Source organism: Tubulanus polymorphus, chromosome 1 (genome assembly GCF_964204645.1).
Source record: "Tubulanus polymorphus chromosome 1, tnTubPoly1.2, whole genome shotgun sequence".
Taxonomy (NCBI): domain Eukaryota; kingdom Metazoa; phylum Nemertea; class Palaeonemertea; order Tubulaniformes; family Tubulanidae; genus Tubulanus; species Tubulanus polymorphus.
This window is the reverse complement of record NC_134025.1, coordinates 7,976,933-7,996,940: the sequence shown is the minus strand read 5'-3', so window position 1 is coordinate 7,996,940 and position 20,008 is coordinate 7,976,933. Positions and strand designations below refer to the sequence as shown.

General features: G+C 34.6%; 4 protein-coding genes across 7 annotated transcripts; 2 read left to right on the top strand and 2 right to left on the bottom strand.

Annotated features, from left to right (window-relative positions):
• Positions 1 to 306: 306 nt before the first annotated feature.
• Positions 307 to 5,664, bottom strand: LOC141915488 (dynein light chain Tctex-type 1). Of its 3 annotated transcripts, none has more exons than XM_074807041.1 (5): positions 5,519 to 5,664; positions 2,626 to 2,667; positions 1,912 to 2,035; positions 1,693 to 1,770; positions 307 to 1,466 (listed from the first exon to the last, which is right to left on the bottom strand). In XM_074807041.1, the coding sequence occupies exons 1-5, from the start codon at positions 5,546 to 5,548 to the stop codon at positions 1,396 to 1,398; spliced, it is 345 nt and encodes a 114-aa protein (XP_074663142.1). In that variant the 5' UTR covers positions 5,549 to 5,664; the 3' UTR covers positions 307 to 1,395. The 3 variants fall into 3 exon arrangements, with proteins under 3 accessions (XP_074663142.1, XP_074663141.1, XP_074663143.1); XM_074807040.1 differs by lacking the exon at positions 5,519 to 5,664 and adding an exon at positions 3,026 to 3,212; XM_074807042.1 differs by lacking the exon at positions 5,519 to 5,664 and adding an exon at positions 2,838 to 2,941.
• A 277-nt stretch (positions 5,665 to 5,941) lies between these two features.
• On the top strand, positions 5,942 to 11,342 carry LOC141915471 (E3 ubiquitin-protein ligase Mdm2-like). Its single transcript, XM_074807017.1, has 10 exons — positions 5,942 to 6,065; positions 8,218 to 8,258; positions 8,375 to 8,455; positions 8,556 to 8,689; positions 8,788 to 8,842; positions 9,174 to 9,261; positions 9,355 to 9,485; positions 9,618 to 9,803; positions 9,889 to 9,981; positions 10,071 to 11,342. The coding sequence occupies exons 2-10, from the start codon at positions 8,229 to 8,231 to the stop codon at positions 11,043 to 11,045; spliced, it is 1,773 nt and encodes a 590-aa protein (XP_074663118.1). The 5' UTR covers positions 5,942 to 6,065; positions 8,218 to 8,228; the 3' UTR covers positions 11,046 to 11,342.
• A 511-nt stretch (positions 11,343 to 11,853) lies between these two features.
• Positions 11,854 to 13,684, bottom strand: LOC141915478 (putative inactive peptidyl-prolyl cis-trans isomerase-like 6). The gene is made up of 8 exons (XM_074807027.1): positions 13,563 to 13,684; positions 13,219 to 13,314; positions 12,943 to 13,131; positions 12,783 to 12,845; positions 12,546 to 12,705; positions 12,402 to 12,458; positions 12,154 to 12,289; positions 11,854 to 12,056 (listed from the first exon to the last, which is right to left on the bottom strand). Exons 1-8 carry the CDS (start codon positions 13,668 to 13,670, stop codon positions 11,939 to 11,941), a joined length of 927 nt encoding a protein of 308 aa, XP_074663128.1. The 5' UTR covers positions 13,671 to 13,684; the 3' UTR covers positions 11,854 to 11,938.
• Positions 13,685 to 13,936: 252 nt separating this feature from the next.
• LOC141915485 (sialomucin core protein 24-like) lies at positions 13,937 to 19,204 on the top strand. 2 transcript variants are annotated; one of them, XM_074807038.1, is made up of 3 exons: positions 13,937 to 14,097; positions 14,744 to 14,776; positions 16,579 to 19,204. In XM_074807038.1, exons 1-3 carry the CDS (start codon positions 14,040 to 14,042, stop codon positions 16,776 to 16,778), a joined length of 291 nt encoding a protein of 96 aa, XP_074663139.1. In that variant the 5' UTR covers positions 13,937 to 14,039; the 3' UTR covers positions 16,779 to 19,204. The 2 variants fall into 2 exon arrangements, with proteins under 2 accessions (XP_074663139.1, XP_074663138.1); XM_074807037.1 differs by having other exon boundaries at positions 13,938 to 14,097; positions 16,414 to 19,204.
• Positions 19,205 to 20,008: the final 804 nt, after the last annotated feature.

Sequence of the window (20,008 nt, the reverse complement as noted above, 5' to 3'; positions counted from 1 at the left end):
TTGTGATTCATCGGATATGAAAAATATAGAATTTCGTCCCGAGAAAATTTAATTTCATACTGGATATAAGGAACTATCGGTTATAACAAACATATTTTCGGGTCCTCGTGTTTGCTGTTATGAAGTTCCACTGTACATTTCTTGACAAGTACAGATATTGCTTCCCGATAGATCTTATATATACTACGTGAATTATCAATTTAAACAGTCAATTTGGTATAGACCCAGGCGTTGCCACTATAAAAAAAACAACTAAAACTGAAATATTCATGAAAATCTTTTATTTTTATCAATTGATAATAATAATAAAATTAATAATTATTTTACAAAATATGCCAAAGAATGTTTTGAGAAACTGTCTAAACTGGACAAAACAAGATTTCAACAATAACTAGATTATTTTTGTTAAAAAGCTTGCCGCAAACAAAGAAGTAATGGAAAGTATTCGACACAGAGTGATTAGCCAAAACAGGAATGCTTATGATCAAGTCATATGTAGATATCGGAACAAGCAGGCTTATTCTAAGATTTCTACAAACCGGTTTTTGAATAGATGAATAAATTTAAACATGAGATTCTTCACATACAAGATATACACGACACAGTTTTTGATTTGAACATTCGTTTATGATTGTTGATCTGTGTACATCAGGAAACTCCGATCCTATTTGCAATTAAAAACACCTTGCATGCTTTCTATATGTAAAATATCAAGAAATATAACAGTCTGAGGAAATCTATACCTATGTAGGAAATTATTTTGATTTAATATCATTTATGTACATTAATTTCACAAAATCAACTCTACAATCTATAACATGTTTTTCATCTCATTTTTGTTCTCAATCGACGCCGAATTGGCTAGGGAAGTGCTAGAACATCTACTGTTATCTAAATGGTAAACAAATTCATAAACTCTATGCACAATAAAACAAGATATCACAATATTTTACCAAATAATTGAAGAATGTCTAATCGCATTTTGTATATTCATTCGTATAAGCGGTGGTTCTGGCTGTGTATTTTACAATGTATCGGTGCCTAGATGCACTAAACTATATTGATCAAAATTTATGAGCTGCACTCGTTAGTGGCATACATGTATTTACAGAATTGGGGAACAATATGGCATTATATAGTTAAGCCAGATACATGTATGAACTAAAATGTTTGAAGCATATCTGAATGTTTATTCTGTGTGGTGGCGTAATACTATTCCATTTCTCAAAGAAACAGTATTGAGAAAGACTGCAGTTGTTCGATTTTTTAAAAAGTCGTCGTCAAATGTCGAAGAAACCGTATGGCGGTTAAAAAGTGTTTTTATCGTTTCGTCCAAAACCATCTTTGTTCTTGTCACTAAGTGAGATAATGGTCAAAAATAAAGATGATTTTTCTTTAGATGGCGAGACCAAACACACTTACAATACAGTACATTGTCTTATTCTCCCATCTGACGGTGCAGCTTCCTGCAAATACACCAAAATCATATATATATATATATATATAATATATATATATATATATATATATATATATATATATATATATATATATATATATATATATATATATATATATATATATATATATATATATATATATATATATATATATATATATACATCACACGTATCAATTATTCTAACCATTATCATTTGGAACAATCACAAATACTGTAGATATTCTACGTACCATCGGTGGAATTATCCCAAAAACAAGAGCTAGCAGTATGTAGTCCAGCGCCATTTTTCTGCATAATCACACATGTTACTGAAATAGAGATCATTTAGGGCCATGTAAAAAGAGACTTCTATCGGATGTCATTTTGATTAAGCGAACAGTGAGATCCAGGGCACAATGATAAATTTCGAAGCATATGTTAGAATGGATTTACTCGGTATGATAGCTTACCTATATATTTGAATGGTTTGCCTAATTTTGTCAGCTGATTCAAGCATTGTTCAACAACATTTGACGTCCACTGGTTCACTTTATTATGTTGGTATGCATTTCCGCCGATGGCACCTTCAATTGACTGCAATGAAAATGATGTTATCAGAAACCTTTGACACATGAAAAACGATGAATCTTCATCACGCTCATTCTAAACCTAGATTAATTGATTAAAAAAAACTATCCTCAGACAAGTGAGAATTGCATGAAGTTTTTTTCTGCTCTGGCGCTGAATGTATAGGTGACCCAATTATTTATAGAAATGTTCATTTGTGTTCAAAATTACACATCAACCATAATTTCATCATAGGTTGAATTCTAAATTGGGGCAGTTAGACATATCGTACGACGTATATGTACATATACGGGTATGTTCCTCTTTTAATGAAGAATGTTTGAATTTTTATCCCATTGCAGAGCATGTCAATAGTCTAGAGAATTGCCACTTGTGGCGGTATATTGTCATTGCATCAAGTACTCTTCGTGTATTTCTCTTCGATTTCACAGTTAAAAACTAAAAATAGTAGGGTAGTTTGAACCTCTCAATTTTTTCAATAGAATCTTAAAACTACCAGGACTTTGTTTCATAATGTGTAAGTAATTTATATACACAATCGTACAGTTTATAAAGAGAAAGATAGGCCTATCGCATACTAATATTTTAAAACTCACCTCTTTGATGATATTACTAACTTCATCCACAACAAATGCAGTCTGAAATGTATAAGGATGAACAATTTAAAGCAAAATTGTTAACACTTATATAACGCGCTGTAATTCCATGATGATAAATAATATATCCTGAAATTATATACACAGCGCTAGAATATCCAGCGCGTCATACATATACATATATGGCACCTGAAAATTTTTAGTGATTTTACCGGCATCCTGATGTATAATCCCCAAACTAATCCACGAATAGATTTTAAGGTGAGTTCACAGTCCCACCTGCTATATGCTACCGAATGAAAACAACTAACATACGGAGTAAAATCCGTGTAATTGTTTCACGCGGTATTTAGGTCTTGACGACCGTAAAACACACAAGTGCCATCCCACGAAAACTTACGTTAACCCTATAGTATTTTAGTGTTTCCACTTCATTCGCGTGCATAGTCGAATGCCGACGTGAAAGATTATACTCGCCGGGATTTCGCGAACCCATCGTCAAATATGGATTTTTTGCAAAATATGACTGTTGCGGATTGTGACGACGCAATGCGACTCTAAAGAGATGTATCGAATAAATAACTTGAAGCGGCTGCTCTGACACTACTACTCTGACACCGAACTACAATTATCCTATCAACCAATCACTGAGGCAGAAATAACTACACTTAACAAGCGATTAACCAATTTTCAGAGCTCAGACATACGCTGAATGGAAACACCTAGCCTGCGTTGGCTGGCACAGTACCACCATTTTAGCTAATTATGTTAACAACACTTACAAATAATTGCAGCCTATAATAATGCAAAGTTAGTTATTACGTAAAAAGGTAGCCTGACCTACAGTTTTGAAATCAAAGCTTGAAATGAAGTAATTACGATTATATGGAGACTTTTGTTTCTAATATGAGGTGTTTTTTCAGCAAAAGTGTTCATTTTTATTACGATGCAACATCACAAATTCAAAGCCCTGTTCATTGCTCGGAATGATAGAGGATAAAGGTCTAAATAAAAATACTTAACATTTAATACTTATAGATCTATCTGACCAAAGAGTGAATAGAATCATAGATCTATAATCTGTGTCTATCCAAAAATTAGTTCTGTTAGCCAGGGTGGAATCATTAAGTACCGGTGTAATTCAAAAGATTAAACTAATTTAGTAGTTTGGAAACGACTGTCATGCCATCTATGCATCCCTCTGTAGCATGATCACCAAGTTTCTGATAAATTCAATAGTTTCTGATCATCAGTTGCATCATAAATATCTGTCGATGATATACAGATTTAAACCTTAATACGCAGTGATGTAAAAGGCTACACTTAAAATGTAAGTATTCATGATTAGACATTCAGAGACTATTTAGGTACAAGTTCACTCAGGCCTATATTTCAGAGCATTACGTACACACCTTTATTAAGAGGCATTGTTGATTAGGAATGAGTGGCTGTTGGCCGACTCCTGTTAGTAATATAACTTAGCCCTGCCTATCCAATAGTTCAGACCACAGGTAAAGATGTACATTATGGCATATAAGAAGGAGTTACATAGACCTCCATTATCCAGTGTGACAATCCAGTGTTCTCATTAGGAGTAGGGCCTACCTGGTCTTGTACCACTGTAGTCAAACCAACAAATAATTGCAGACATAGAGGCTGGTCTGAATCTATGGGTTACCCCTACAATAACTAATAGTTGTTTTCGGAACAAAAGCTAGAGTTGACCTATTGCAGCCATATACGGTGTCAGATTTGCACATTATTGCTTATTGTTTCCTGGGGAATTTGACACATATGCATACTGAATACTATCCATCTGTAACACAATGATACATATACATGTACATGGCATACATAATAAGCGAAATGAGCAATCGTGTGTTGGTGTCTTGGATATTCTTTCTACAGCCACTATCGATGCATGGGGCAAACAGCAACTGCGTACAAATCAATTGGGGTACACAGAATTGTTGGAGTATAGGGCAAAGTGGGATACAAACACTTTCATAACTAGATGAATAGGAGCTGAGATTGATCGCACATAAAGCAAAGCTGACAGACTATATTTAACCGAAACGATGATCTTGGACCATCTCAATCCTTATCCTAACTAACTCCTTGTTGTAAATTTGGCCAGTTGGTGTAGTTCGATAGGCTGGCCTTAGTTTTGAGTGCAAACCTGTTAAAGGACCAGAATGGATGAACAGCTGAACTAAAAGAAATTACTCATCATTTTTCACTATATTGAAGAATTGCTCAAAGTTGTAGAAATGACACGTCATAAAAAACAGAAGATTTTTTTAAAATCGTGCCTCCATTCCCCCAGAATGACGTCATTTTTATGCAAAAACTGTGAGGTGGCAGTCGCCATCTTTGTGCGATGATTGTTAACAAATGATATGTAATCAAAAGCGGCGTTCTATATACAATTATACACGTGGCCAGGCAGGCACTCTATAATCAGTGCCAACCATCCCAAAAATTATACTCATCTTCATGTGGTACGGATCTTACGTCATTTCATCACAACTGCCTATCTATTGCATTGCCATTGGCAAGATTCCTTAATTATTGGCTTCCAATCAACAAAAATTAGTGAAAAGCATTCCTTTGCGGCTTTAGCCTTTACTTCGAATCGTACCGCATTATGTGATCCATCCCATATTATCATATTGCCTGGTCCTTTTATGACCTATTATGACATGTACTATTAAAACTGACTGAAAAGGTAAGGCCCCGACCGATCTTTCCAGGCATAAAAGGCCAAGCCCAGTATTTGTAGGTTAGCGTTTTTTTGAAATTGACTTGATTAAAAATTCAACAAATACTCGATATTTAATCACTATGAACACAAAAATGTCGACTTGTTCTTAAGTAAAACCGAATAATCTACCTCTTCGCCAGTTTGGAAATCATCCATCATATAACAGTAGTGAGGACTGGTGAGTGAAGGTAAAAAGATAAACTGTGTGAGGAATGTTAGACAAGCTTCTTCTTGACAACCGATCGCGTAATTTCTCGTATCGAACGTAGCTGTCAATAGAGGGTGCTGACGAAATAAATTACAGCCGCAAGCAAACATATTTATTTCTCACACTGTGGTTAAATCCTAAACCCTTCGTTCTCAGTTTGGGTTCGAATCCTGGTAATATGAAATTAGTGACTGATTTTGTTTAAAGAACTTGCAGTTTTCAGTTATTTTGTTCTTATGGAAAAGCAAACATTAATAAATTAACTTTTTGAATTCCGAGCTATAGTTTGGAAAATGATAGATTTTCTCGACAATACGTCTCAATTATGGCCGTGCTGGATTGGATATAACTATTGCACAACCAGTCATAGAAAATTTAATTTTTTATACAATTTCTTAGTTAATCTAATCAGTCGACATGCAGAAATTTCTAACGGATTATATAGATAACTGAATGGAAGAGAAATCGGTATGTTATCACTTTTCTATTTTGCTCTCAATATAAGCATAGGTGTTCATTCGAATATTTATTAGTTGTACTAAATACCGAGAAAAACCTATTTCGATACTTGGTGGTCTATTGGTGGTTCTGTACTTCATTTGGAGCAACTGCTTATAAACGAGTGCTAATGTTAGGTGTCCATAGTTATATACATTACCTTAATACAATAGGCATGAAAAAATGTGAATTCAGAATTTTTGTGATTGTAAAAAATGTGAAAAATATGAAAATGTTGGAAACTATGAAATTAAAAAAAAATTCCTATCACCAGAACATTTCTATCAATCATCTATGTTGTTTTCCTGATAGGCTGTATATGTTATTTCATTTCTGAACTTGGCTTTGACCCTAGTCTAGTACCTAGCCGTTGTTCCCCAAACAGGTTGTAGGGACCCGTAACAACGACTGGTATTCAGACTACTTTGACCCTAGATAGCCTAGTTCGTAGTACTTGGTGTCAGTGAATGGCTAGGCCTGTGTTCCCTAAATTACAGGTCAAAATAGTTATATCGTCATGTTTAGCTATGCTATTCTTGCATAAAACCTTACTGAAATTAAAAGATTGCGTTAGGCATCCCTTGTGAAAAATTCAGTTTTTGGCATGAAAAATCTTCTATTTTGGTGTGAAGAAATGTGAAAAAAATGTGAAAATTTCAGAATCTTGCTCATCCCTGCAGACCCAACCCTCATTAGTATTATAAGTACTGGTGGCTAAATGTTTGATGTGAATTGAATTTTCTTGGGGTCTTCATTGATAAAATTCAGCATGAGCAATCGGAAACAATAGTGATATTATATAATTGGAATTTGCTTTTACTCAGGAACGTTTTCATACTTTAGTCACTATTTGATTGAGCAGACTGCCATTGGTAGTAATAGTTACCTAATTGTTGGTAGTTAGCTTTTATAATCGGATGGGCTTTTGAAAATATCCGATCGTGAGACTAAACCATGACAGGTTACTGACTATGCCAATGGGTTCATTTAATTTACAAATCAGACCCAGTGTAGGATGAAAAACGTATAGTTTATTTTGCCAATTCAACAATCTTCTGCCTCTGTATTTCATCCTTTCCATCAATGGACTCATTCTCACTGAATCTACACATGTTTACAATACTCATTGCGTTTTCTAAAACATTTTGTTGCCTATGTATATACAATATTTTGTTGGACCTACACCTTTGTGTTATACCTTTTATTGAATCATATCATATCAACATTTTTTATAAACTAAAACTAAGTCGTTTAATTTAGCAGCAGTTTTAAAAAGTGTAGTAGAACTTAATAAACCATTATCATTGTTTTACTTCTGCTGAATTGGTTAGCAACTAGGCCTATGCATGTTAGTGCATAATTACTAGGTTGAAAGGTTATATTAGGGCATTTGAGATGACTGGCTTTATTGTGAAATCATTGCTTCATGTGTCTACATTCCATAATGATAGTAACCTGCCCGAGCTTGTCTGATGGCCTGAGCTTCACAGGGAACATGAAAATCATCCACCACTAGATAATACAAGCACATTCATGCACATAGCCTAGTGAACAATGAATTTAATGAAGGGTTATTGTCAGGAGGGTTTATTGGCCTTTGATTGGTCACACTTAGGGAGACAAATAGCTGATTGATCATGTATAGATAGCAATCAGTAGGATGGGTAGACATTCAGCCAGTAGATTGATTTATCCCTGTATAAACGGTCTCTCACCAGGCAAGAACTTACAAGTATAAATATTGCTCCTCTGGGTTTATAATTTCTAATTTGAATCATTGATTCCTCGTGAGTGGATGTTCCCATGTGTCTCATGATTGACAAATTTGTTTATTAAGCATTGGGCATATCAATTTATATTTAATATGCGTAGAACAGGTAAATATATATGCTACAATTTGTTAGCAATTATGTAGAGCTCTTTTAAAAAAGGGTCTTATTTTTTAACGGATTTATTGTCCATTGAATATGATAAGTGTGGTTTTTATTTGGATTTAGGTTTTCTTTGACAAATTAGTTTGTTTGGCATTGTTTATAGCGGCCTATCAGAAACAACACTGCCACTCCTGAACATGTGGTTTATGGCATGATAGAATTATGTGCAAATATTTCTTTTCCTTCAGAAACCAGAGTAATGGCAGAGTCGAAGCCAAAAGAAGTTTATGTAAGTCTAAGTGAATTTACCTCAGTGATAATTGATTTCATGTATTTCTTTTTTTGAACAAACAGTCAAACAGTTTGGGATCTCTCTTTATACTAGATAGATTTCCTTAATTTCAGTTACAACCGACTGCAGGATTTCGAACAATTCTTCGTGCTGCCGGTGCTCCGTCAGAGAAATGTTCTTTTACCAAAAATGAGGTAATTGATTCACCTGTACTAATGCCATTTTGAATGCGGTATTATTTGAAACAATTTTTTAGTTTAGTTTAGTTGATTTAACCATTTAATTTGCTTTCAGATATTGTTGTATTTAAAACAGTATATAAGCAGAAGAACGCTGTATAATGTTGACAACCCGCGGGTTGTGCACATTCGCGATGATCCATTAGGAAAAGTCTTTCAGATTGATAGTTTTACTATAAAAGAGGTTTTGTAAGTATATGTCATTCGTTAGTAGGAATATCATAAAAGTTTTGATTAGTCTATATCGCATCATTTTACAACATGTTTGTTTTGTCACATATTTGTAGGTCTCTGATTTCCAAGCATACAACCGTTTATAGGGATGAAATACGCCAACCTCAGGTACATTACTTTCACTGTATCTGGAATTGTTCTTGGGGATGAAACTCAGTATGGTATTCTACTGGTCTGTTAATTGGTTAATTAGGCCTTGTTTGGACAAGTGGTTTGCTGTCTGACGTGGCTAATTAAAAAGTTACTCTGTAAGATGCACTAATTAGACTGGCAGACTGATTGGTATTGAGTAATTTACATGTCCATTTGTTGATGCTTGATTAACTGTTTGAATCTGATTGAGGATGATTAAGTCTGGCAGAGTTTCAATGAAAAGAAGTTTTGTTTGTGTATCTTTTCTCTTTTCATGATTGTTGCAACTATTATCTTTTTATTACAGCCTGGAACATCAAGTCCAGGAATTACATTTGATGAGGTTGATGGTGCTTGTTCATTTGGTGCTATTTGTAATAGAATTCGTAAGCGAAGTAAGTATTTATTTCTGTTTTGCGTCTTGCTGGTCTGCTTCACTAAATGAAAGCAAATTATATAGAAAAGTTCTATATGTTTATTTATGATAGGTGAATCCTCATCTCCCGGTGCCTCAAATGAACCAGCGACTAAAAGAGTTCGTTCATCGTCTTCGATTAGTTTTATTTGTAACGAAGGGGAATTACACATATCATCTTCAGATGAAACCCTCAGTGTACAGGTAACAACTATAATCTATGAATCTCTTAAGCCTTAAAGCAAAGAAAAATTATGAAAAAAGAAAAATTTTACATGTATTCAGAAAATTTTTGAAGGTATGATATTTATTTATTCAATTCCTTATTTTGTAAAGAGTAAGGAAACGAATTTGGTACGGAGTCCGATCGGAAGCTATTTATCTGGAGAGGATGTTATAATCGATGAAATCGAAGATCACACATTCGATGTGGAATATGAGATTGCTACAAGTTCTGTTGAAAATTCTGCCGATGAAGACGATACAGATATCATATCAGATTCTGAAGATGATGGTCCTCGGGTATGTTTATTACTTAACTACTTAATTTTCTGGGATACACATTTGGCATGTCTCCGGATTTTCAAATCTTATTTGTTTTCACTAGGAATTGGTAATCGTCTGTCAAGAAAGTGATGTCGAGTTCTGGGCTGATGAAAGTGAAACAGATGTGAGCTCAGATGTGGAGCTTTCGGAAAAGGTAAAGCGATTTACTTTATTAAGTTCTGAGTTAAATTTTGGCTCATTAAAACTGACCTCTCAACTGATGGGTGTATGTTTATTCTATAGGATAAATGGGAGTGTGCAAACTGTACTACGTTGAATTCTCCATTACAAAGAAACTGTATCAAATGCTGGGAAGTACGTCCTGGCTGGTTACCTGACAAGTCACACTATGGCCGTCTTCCAGTGCGTCAACGCCAATTTCGGAGATCAAACTCGGCACCTGGAGATTTAGAGTCTGGGAATACTGATATCATCCCTTCTAATTCACGGTGTCTATCAAATGAACACACAGTTCCTGTGATTACATCATCAGATTTAGTTCAGAGAAATTCGTCGGAATTTACGAATTGTGTTGACAGTTTATCGAAATTTGCGTGTAGCACACCGGTCACGTACAAATTACCATCGAATATTAGTTCATTGATGCCTTTTAAGCAACAGTTGAATTGCAATGGATTAAAAACTGTTCAGAGTACATCAAGTAGCTCTCTCATTGGACAGCATACTTCTAGTTTTGATTCCGCATTTGGATCGGCATGTGGAAGTCAAGGAAGTGATGAGCAGACACCTAGTAGGTCAATATGTAAGCCATCTAACTCATCTAGTCAATCGCAGGCTTATGACGAGATTGACGGCTTGCCAGTTCACCACACTTTACCTAATCATTCGGCGTCTTCTCAAAGTTCGGAAAAACGTTACACGCTTTCACAGCGCACGCCAATTAGTGAAAGTCAGTCTTCATCGTCCTCCAATGAGTCGACCTTTGTAACGCCTACTCAACTATCGTTACGTAGTTTAAATACTGAAAATCCAGGACCATCGACTTCTACATTTACTGATAAATGCCAGAAGGGTAATAAATGCCTGATATGTTTATCAAATCCTATCAATGCAAGTTTGGTCCATGGAAAAACTGGACACCAAATGTGCTGTTATGCCTGTGCTAAAAAGTTACGACGGCGAGGAAAACCGTGTCCAATATGTAGAAGACCAATTCAAAAAGTAATTAAAAACTACTTCATTTCGGCCTGGGACTGATACGCTGTTTTTGAATATTATGTTATGTTTAAAATAAGAATGCGTAATTAAGAATAGACTTACTAGTTTTACCAAAAGCTTTGGTTATATTTGTTTGGGTTACATTTTGTCCCTACTGTCATTGAATGCATTTATGGTTAAAATGTTTTTAAGTTTGTCGATTCATATTTCTCATAATTATGACGGGATAGGTTTCTGATTTTGATCAGATGGATCAATTAGCTTTGAAATTAATCTTAAGTTAACTGCACTGGAATGAAAATTTATATTGATTGATGTGTTCTCTAAAATTATTCATGAAGCATTTGTAAGTTTATAGCATCTTTTTATTTATATCCAGCTTTTTGTAAAGCGGTAACAAATTGCATTTGTCAATAAAAAATTTAAAATGAATCTCCAATAAATGAGTTCTTTTAATATAGATTTGTTGTATGGGATAAGAACAGTACATGTTTACATGTAAACATGTTCAGTAAACTTGCTTTATTCGGATCGGTTTTATTCGGATTTTCACTTATTTCGGACTCAAATTCCCATTTCCAGTCATCTATAGGATATTTCTATACAAATGAGAGCACATAATTAAGATTTCGTTTAATTTGGACAAAAGGCCCAGGTGATAGATCTGAATTAAGTGAGTTTTCCTGTATTACAAATTTTCTTGGCACCGGTGTATAATGCTATGGCTAAATTCGAAAGTTGCTAAGGTTCAATGCAAGTTTCTGGTCCTGTAGATTTTTGAAGAACAAATTTTGATATCCTTTGGACTACGATCAAATGACAAACATGTATTGCATAAATCATGTATTCTATAGAAAAAATTCAAAAAAAAATTTAGTTCAACAAATATTTGATTGGACGGAATTATTCTTATAAGTAACTTATTTATAATACTAAAAAGTGTATGTTTTGATTCCACAATCAACGATTTTAATTTCCTTAGTTGGTCTCTCAATGATAGTTTCTTGATCCTCCATTTTCTTCAGAGTCTCAGTTCCTTCGATGACTTGTCTAGAAAAGAACGCATTCATTGATTATCAGTCTCAAATCCCATAACCGAAATAGAAATAGTTTTTTTGTAACTGGCTATTCTAGAATGTAAACATACCCAAATGCAACGTATTTATGGTTCATCCACGGAGTTGCTTGTAAAGTTATGTAAAACTGTGATCCATTCGTATGTCTTCCTTTATTAACCATGCCTAATATTCCTCGTTTATTGTGTTCAACAGAAAAATTCTCATCTGTTAAAAGGTCAAAAGATCGGGAATATATGGTTTATATGGAACATGACATAAACGGTTCTTTTAGTGCATGTAAATGAAATTTTGATTTCGAAAATAGCACAATTTTTACCATCAAAGACTGGCCCATATATTGATTCACCTCCGTTTCCTCGACCTTCCCATATATCTGTAATACAAGTTTTGATAATTCAATATTCCATTTTCTAGGTCCACATGTATATTCCTGATCATAAAAGATGACTGATTTACTTACCACCACCTTGTATCCATCCTTTTCGAACAATTCTGTGGAATATTGTGTCTTTATAATGCAGATTATACACCTCGAGTTCATTATGTACTGAAGTTCCTTTCTCACCCGTAATCAAAGCCTTGAAGTTTTTGCATGTCTTCGGAACTCTGTCAGAAAATAGCTAAGATCGAGGAATGAATGTTATACAAGCAAAATCCCACTAAAAATGTTGGTGCATTGATTCATTCAAAAACTTACTTCAATAATTAATGGGTCAGCGGGTTCATCTCCTATTGAAATATCCACATACACAAAATCGTGCTGTTTGAAAAAGAGCAAAAATATTTGTTTTACGTGTGACTTTTTAAATTCCTACAATGACATGCATTCATCTATTCCAAATTATCATAAGATCTACCTTTTTTGAATTCAGAAAATCAACTTTAAGTTCTTTAGCTAGCGGTTTGTATAGTGACGGTGGTCGAAAATCTTTATGATCAAAATTCTCCTGTGCCCATCTGGTGAGGTTTTGGTAAGCCCCAATGAATTCACCATTCAAAAATGCCATGGATTTTCCTTCAAAAGCCCATGTTTCTCCTCCCAATTCCTAAACACAAATGTCTACATGTAAGAAGAATCATGTCATGACCATTCTAAAGGCCCAGTGGACAGCTACTGGCAGCAAATTACTTACTCTTTTTTTATCCTCAACGAACATTCCCCAATCAAACTCTAGCATAGGTTGTATTATGTTATCTGGAAACATTTCTGGATACAATTCGGTCAGATCCTAAAAATGAAAGAAGCAGAATATCTTGGTTAGCTATATTACAGTCAAAATACGGTTGAACTCAAAACTCATTAACAACGCTAGCACACACTACTACTATTACGTGTCTACAGACAATCAATCTAATCAATCAATGTCTCGTCTGTCACACCAACCACCACACTCACTCACACTCCTCAGACTTAAATCTTTGTTACGATAGCCCTAGAAATTCGGACGATACGTAAAAAGGTTTCTTATAAACATACTTCAACACAACATTTCGCAATTTGAAATTGTACGTGTCCCACTAGTCCGAATAATTCGAGTTTTATCGGTTTATCACCAGCAGCAGCTATTTGACGTGTGTCCGCCATGTTTGTTTACCCTGCCAACGATTTGGGGCCAATGAAGATTACCGGTAACAAACAAAATGTGAATAAATTCTGAATTGAATTGGATTTCTTTCAAAAATTTTAGAGAAATGTTATTTCTTGTGTACAAAACCCTTATCGAAATTAATTGCCCATCGTTTCATTTCAAAAATGATATTCAAATACTGTAAATAAATCCATTACGATAAATCATTTACAGTTTCCACTGTGTTCTACGTCTCAGCGTTTTCAAACAACCAGGAAGTAAATCACGTCATCTTTCTTTCGCCCTGAGTGTTGAAGGATAGCGGCATTTTACTTTCTTTTTAGCAAGTTTGTCTTTGATCGGAATAACATTTTAAGCCACACACGATGAATAATTTGTTAAATCAGTTTATTGTTGTTTGTTTGTGTTTCCTCGCACTTCATGGTAAGTCTTACATCCTACCCTACCTACTACTACACTTAACTAACTACGCCTCACGGTCTACTCTAGCACTGGTGTGGTTGGTATGCCATGGACGTACTGTACTGGTAGGACTGACTACTCTGCAGCAGAGAGGCTGCCCCTTCGAAGTTGGAAAAACTTCGCGCTCTCTCTCTCTCTCTCTCTCTCTCCAATGACTGAACTTTTTTTCTTAATCTTAGTCTAAGTGGTCCCGTCCCTTTTTCGTTGTTAATCAATTAAGCTGTCCAATCCTAGACCTAGGCCTACCCTTGATTGTATCCTCTAGTCTAGTGTAGTCAGTAACCTGTCTGTGGTTTAGTTTCACGATCGGATATTTTCACAAACCACATTTTTGTTGGTATAAGCTCCTCCGATTATAAAAAGCTTACCATCAACGATTAGGTAACTAACTACCTCTAGTGTTAAAAATTCAACAGCTTCAAAGCTGAGTAGGTTCTCGACAAAGGGTTTCTCCAAAGATAGTGTAAACTTCATAGAAATTCATAAGCATTCACTTTCTCATGATTCTTGCACAAAAGAGTAAAGCCTTTATATAATCAAAAGGTAAGCCTTGTGACGTTGATTCAGTGCTATTATAACTTTAAATAATATTCTGCTTTTTTTACAGTTACTGTTTTTGGACAGACCAATACTACTACAGGTATGTATATCATTTTATTGAGAAACTCCTCTTCACAGTGGTTTGGCTTAGAACTGTTAACGATTAGATCAGTAAACCTGTTTAAAATTAAAGTGCATAAAGAAATAAATAATTTGAATTCCAAGCTTTTTAGCTATTCAGTGCTATATTTCACAGTGTAAAATATATTTACTACGCAAGCTTAGTTTCAGTTCCATTGTAGATTCTTGGCCAGTGATTTGACATATTTTAGATAAGGTAATTTTGCTAGGAGAAATGTCAGATAATTATTTGCTCACCTTTTTCTTATAAGTTTGTGTCTCGTCAATGAATAAATTCAGTGTTGTCATTTGATTTAGGTCGCACGCATGCTTCAGGTTTTTTAGAGTGATTTTTGTAAAACATTTTTTAAAATTTTGACATGGAAGATTTGCACATACCATCAGAGGTGTCGGGGATTTCTAGCTTTTTGGACATAAAACATTGAAAACATCATTGCTACTACATATCATTGCTATTTGTTTCCTAGGCTTTTTGATAACTGTGATCAAAACTAAATCAACATTCTTTCGTCTGTGAACACGGACTTAAGAGCATAAAAACCATTATTATCACTAACCATTGACACAACATAGATTTCATTTTCGATTCTCTTGGAAAGAGCGCAAGATAGTTTATTGAGTTATAGGTCATGTGAAAAGGGACATGATTGTATATATATGTAAGGTATTTATCACTGTGATTCATGATTTCTTCTCATATTATTGATAGTTTTTGTCATATGTTGCCAGTGTGAGTGTGCATTCAATTTTATCTACCGGCATATTAAGGGGGTCATCTCGTGAAATTATTGTTTATTGTTGCAATTTCAAGTTAAAGTGTTACTATTTTAATTGCTTTACGTACATACACTACTGAAAGTATTGGAAGAAAAAGACAAAAGTCCAATGACCGCGAACTCATTGCTAGCTTCATATAATTAATTAGAAAATGACTCATGGAGAAGATACCGATGATAAAATTGTAAACAGCCATTTTCTCATTTAATGCATAATAGCAATTCTAGCAACGCGAGTTAACACATGTTACCACACACATTCATACGGTATTAAACAACAGATCCGTCGGAAGGGACTTTCAGTGGTGAGGCTTATTTCTGAATGGGGGGTGTGGGGGCCCTCCCCCAGAAAAATTTTGAAAATTCAATCGCCGGAGATGCGTTTTGGGGCCATTTCATGAGAACCACCTAGTACAGAGAACGACGAGCTGCTACGCGGTACATCAAGCTTTTGAAAAAGCATAACAAATTTTTGGTTAAGCAAAAAGTGGAGCGGCTTTGGCCGCCCCTGCGGCCCCTGTTCCGACGGCTCTGAACAATCATCCCTCAGATCTTGCTAAATTCCTTTAAAAAAGTATATACACTTGGGCAACCTGAATAGTTCTTTTCTCTATTGATATGGGCTAATTTGTAAATCATTTTTTGTTTCGTCTTATTTTGTTTCCCACCCGTTAAGCTTGTAAATTGATTTGTCAGAAAAGTTTGTATCTTCGACAATAGATATTATTGTTGTTATTAGTATGGAGACTTTTCAAGAAGTTGTGAAACATGTACATGTTAAGAAAGAGTTCGATTGATATGTTTTTTCTTTTATTTTCAGCCCCAACTTCAGTTTCCCCGAATTCCACTACTTCAAATAGCAGCACTACTGTCCAACCACCTGTAACCACTGCTAACACGAGTTCTACAAATTCTACAATGGCTCCATTGATCCCATCTACACCGAATGCAACTTCTAATGCTTCCACTGTTTCACCCAAACCAGGCCCGACGACAAAGTCGACACCGACAACACTGACAACTACGCCCGCTACTGCTGCTCCCACCGTACCTTCACAGGGCCAACATTTCGACGCTGCTTCATTCATCGGTGGAATCGTTTTGTGCGGTGGTGTGATCGCGATCATATTCTTCGGCTGCAAATTCTACAAAGCGCGCTCCGAACAGAATTATCACACATTATGAAACCAATACTGGTTTTATTCTCGCAGTGTCATCTGTCCATTTGATTTTCCATTTACATTCTTTATTGAGTGAAACTGATTTAGAATGTAAATAGAACCCCATACTCTCAAACTGGTGCTTGTATATAGTCCTATTGTGATTTTCTAGCTTGTCTCCAGATGTATCATTCCAGTTTTCCAATGTTTTTTTTTCATCGCCAGTTTGAGAATGTAATTCAGCTTTTTTTTTCTTCCTTGTTTGAATCCTATATCATGATTTTAGTTTTATGTACATCTGAAATAATTCGAAGTCTTTGATTTTCTTACTCAGCGTAGTACTCAAGATTATTGTGTAAAGGTTGATTTTGTAATATTTTACCACCTATTTTCAATAGTATTATTGTATGAGGGACTGATAACGAATTGCAATAATCAGGAATGTTGACCCCTCATGATTTCTGTTATTTAACTCGTTTAAATTTGGGTAATTGAAAACTATTTGAGATGTTCTTAGAGAAATCTGTCGTGTATCGTTATTTGACTCCAGCGTTTGAATCAATGTTATTGAGAACAGTTTTATAGGAGTGTTGTGGGCAGAATTCATTCAGACGGTTCAGCAGAGTCCATATGTCGCGTGTTTAGTCACAAACCCTGATCGATGAATATATACGAAGCATACAGTGATTTGAGTTTGAAACCTGCGTCCAGCAGCTCGCTGTTTATGAAGTAACAGCTGCTTTGATTTACGCTTGATTCTGACGAAAAACCAAGCCCTTATTCATCATCTATTGGGCCAGCTGTGGCAGCAGTATGGATTGATTGACTTAGGGATCATAGCTAATGCCTTGAAATGTTATTTTGACTTTTGTGATGAAAACCAATTTTTAAGTTTCAACTTCGAAAGATCTTTATGTAGATTTCGGTGGGTTTCAAATGATGTTTATATGCAATTGGATAGTTGATCATTGCTCATTGAGCTGCAGAATTGATTTGATCTTCAAATGAATTTCCGCACTTACAACTCAGGCCACCTTAGACAGGTTGGGTTTATGCTGTACAACTGCTGCAACTTCTTATGCACAGGTTGCATTGCTAGACTAGAGAGGCAAAATATCTTGCTTATGTGGTGAATTCTACCGACTTGTTTGCACAAAAATTATTAATTTTGTTATAAATACTCTCGCCACTGTTTTTCTGTTTTCAAGCTTTTATTTCGAAATAAACCCATATGTAATTATGCGTGGAACTCTGATTTTAATGGATGGTGATTTCACCATTGGTAATTTGTACTTAGATGACAATCCTCTTTTGAAACTGATGAAAATTTAATTTAGGATTATGATGTGATGTATTGGTGCAAGCTTGAAGGTTCACCACAGTTTGTGAGCTCCGAGGGTTATTGTTTTTTCTCTCATTTTGTTGAGATTAGATGTAGATGACTGATGTACTTTTATTGATAAAAAGTGAACAAATTTTGCCTTTCGTGCTTCATATATTGTGTAGTGTACATATGTTGGGTTGTTAGTTATGAAAATACATTATACCTAAATTGTAATTCGATATTTTTCATTGTGGCTTCTTAGATTTGCAACTTAAATATGTCAGCGTATTGTGCAGAACATGTGCCAACAACCCGTCTTCAGTGTATACATATCGTGTATATATGTTATTTCTCGATAAATCACGTTTCCTTATTTTCGTAATTAATAAGAAACATTTATTAGTTCAGTGTGTATAGATATGTTCGATGATGTTGTTCCGATTAAGAATTAAAAGTATATGTTGGCAATAAGTTGTTTGAATTTTTAGCGAATAGTATTTGTCTTTCTTACTTAAAAATTTTATTAAACAACGTATACAACTAAATTTCATTATCTTCTTTCACTAAAGGTAGAACATATATTTTGGTGACTTCTCTATTTAGATTTTGTGATAATTGTGCGTACTCTGTGCTAACTTGTGTGAAAACTAGTCCGTTACTTTGAAACTTCGACAGTTGAAAGCTTTTCGAAAAGCAACGTTCAAAGCCGTTTCATTTGCGCTTCCTCCCTCAGCGGGGTAATTCACTTGTTGAAATGAACGCCTCTCAAACTTGATCATACCGCAATCCAAAAATTCCATGAGATGGCGTATTGGTGTTAATCATATGTCTCCGAAGAATATCGAGGTCACCTTTCTGTCCATCATATCTTCTAAGTAAATAATTCACCCAAGGTGGAAATATCGATTTTCATGTGAAAAAAATCTTATGATTTAAAAGTGCTATTTATATAATTAGAAAATAGAAAAAACCCATACTCTATGTATTCCATCGAGAAACATCGAAGATATGCTGTAATATGATCTTATATATTAATTAAATAGATGTTGATCAAATGTAATTATTGTATATCATGTGAGTTTGATTAATGAAAGATGATGATGTTGGGAATTTAGTGGTGTTTAATATAAAAGAAAATTATGAAAGAAAAAGCGTTCATTGTTTGATATATTAGTTCATGACAGTGGTCGCAAATCAAAACGGTTGAGGATTTTTCCATTTTGGAGATCGAAGAATCAGAAGAGCTCCTTCAATTTCACTTAATGACGAAGATTTGACGGGAAATTAAATGCGAATTGATTTGATAGTGATCCTAGAGTCGAACTAATTTTTCTCGACTCCTTCATGGTGGCTGATTCGGTCATACCAAAAGTGTTTCTGTACGGAAACGCACGATAAAAATTCACGTCAACGCCTTTTTTTCAAATATATTTTTTTGTATGGACGGAATCAATCACCAACTTCACATGTTTCGAACGATTAAGGCGTCGCATTTATTGAAGAAATCCAAAAAGAAAGAAATCAGAAATATTATGTCCCTGATGGCCTACTATAGGCCGATAGTTGCCGCTAGGGTCGCCGATAAACCCAGTTGCGTTGCAGGTCGACATAAGCCAGCCTAGAGACGCTTCCGTGCTAGGACACTTCCGTAGCTATTCGGTATACATGATATATACCGTATATCTATATTCTACATCATATAAATTTTATCACCTGAATTTAGAATTACCCCGTAGCATTTTAACTAAGATATATATATATATATATATATATATATATATATATATATATATATATATATATATATATATATATATATATATATATATATATATATATATATATATATATATATATATATATATATATATATATATATATATATATATATATATATATATATATATATATATATATATATATATATATAT

Excerpts from the sequence above, each read along its gene's own strand:
- LOC141915488 (XM_074807040.1), bottom strand. The coding sequence starts at position 3,121 with ATGGGTTCGCGAAATCCCGGCGAGTATAATCTTTCACGTCGGCATTCG. Across the intron at positions 1,771-1,911 it reads CAAACCATTCAAATATATAG|TAACATGTGTGATTATGCAG; the intron begins GTAAGCTATCAT and ends TCTCTATTTCAG. Across the intron at positions 1,467-1,692 it reads TTGGGATAATTCCACCGATG|GAAGCTGCACCGTCAGATGG; the intron begins GTACGTAGAATA and ends GTGTATTTGCAG.
- LOC141915471 (XM_074807017.1), top strand. The coding sequence starts at position 8,229 with ATGGCAGAGTCGAAGCCAAAAGAAGTTTAT. Across the intron at positions 8,456-8,555 it reads GTTCTTTTACCAAAAATGAG|ATATTGTTGTATTTAAAACA; the intron begins GTAATTGATTCA and ends ATTTGCTTTCAG. Across the intron at positions 9,262-9,354 it reads TAATAGAATTCGTAAGCGAA|GTGAATCCTCATCTCCCGGT; the intron begins GTAAGTATTTAT and ends TATTTATGATAG.
- LOC141915478 (XM_074807027.1), bottom strand. The coding sequence starts at position 13,670 with ATGGCGGACACACGTCAAATAGCTGCTGCTGGTGATAAACCGATAAAA. Across the intron at positions 13,132-13,218 it reads TCGTTGAGGATAAAAAAAGA|GAATTGGGAGGAGAAACATG; the intron begins GTAAGTAATTTG and ends ATTTGTGTTTAG. Across the intron at positions 12,057-12,153 it reads CATAAATACGTTGCATTTGG|ACAAGTCATCGAAGGAACTG; the intron begins GTATGTTTACAT and ends GTTCTTTTCTAG.
- LOC141915485 (XM_074807037.1), top strand. The coding sequence starts at position 14,040 with ATGAATAATTTGTTAAATCAGTTTATTGTTGTTTGTTTGTGTTTCCTC. Across the intron at positions 14,098-14,743 it reads GTGTTTCCTCGCACTTCATG|TTACTGTTTTTGGACAGACC; the intron begins GTAAGTCTTACA and ends CTTTTTTTACAG. Across the intron at positions 14,777-16,413 it reads ACAGACCAATACTACTACAG|CCCCAACTTCAGTTTCCCCG; the intron begins GTATGTATATCA and ends TTTTATTTTCAG.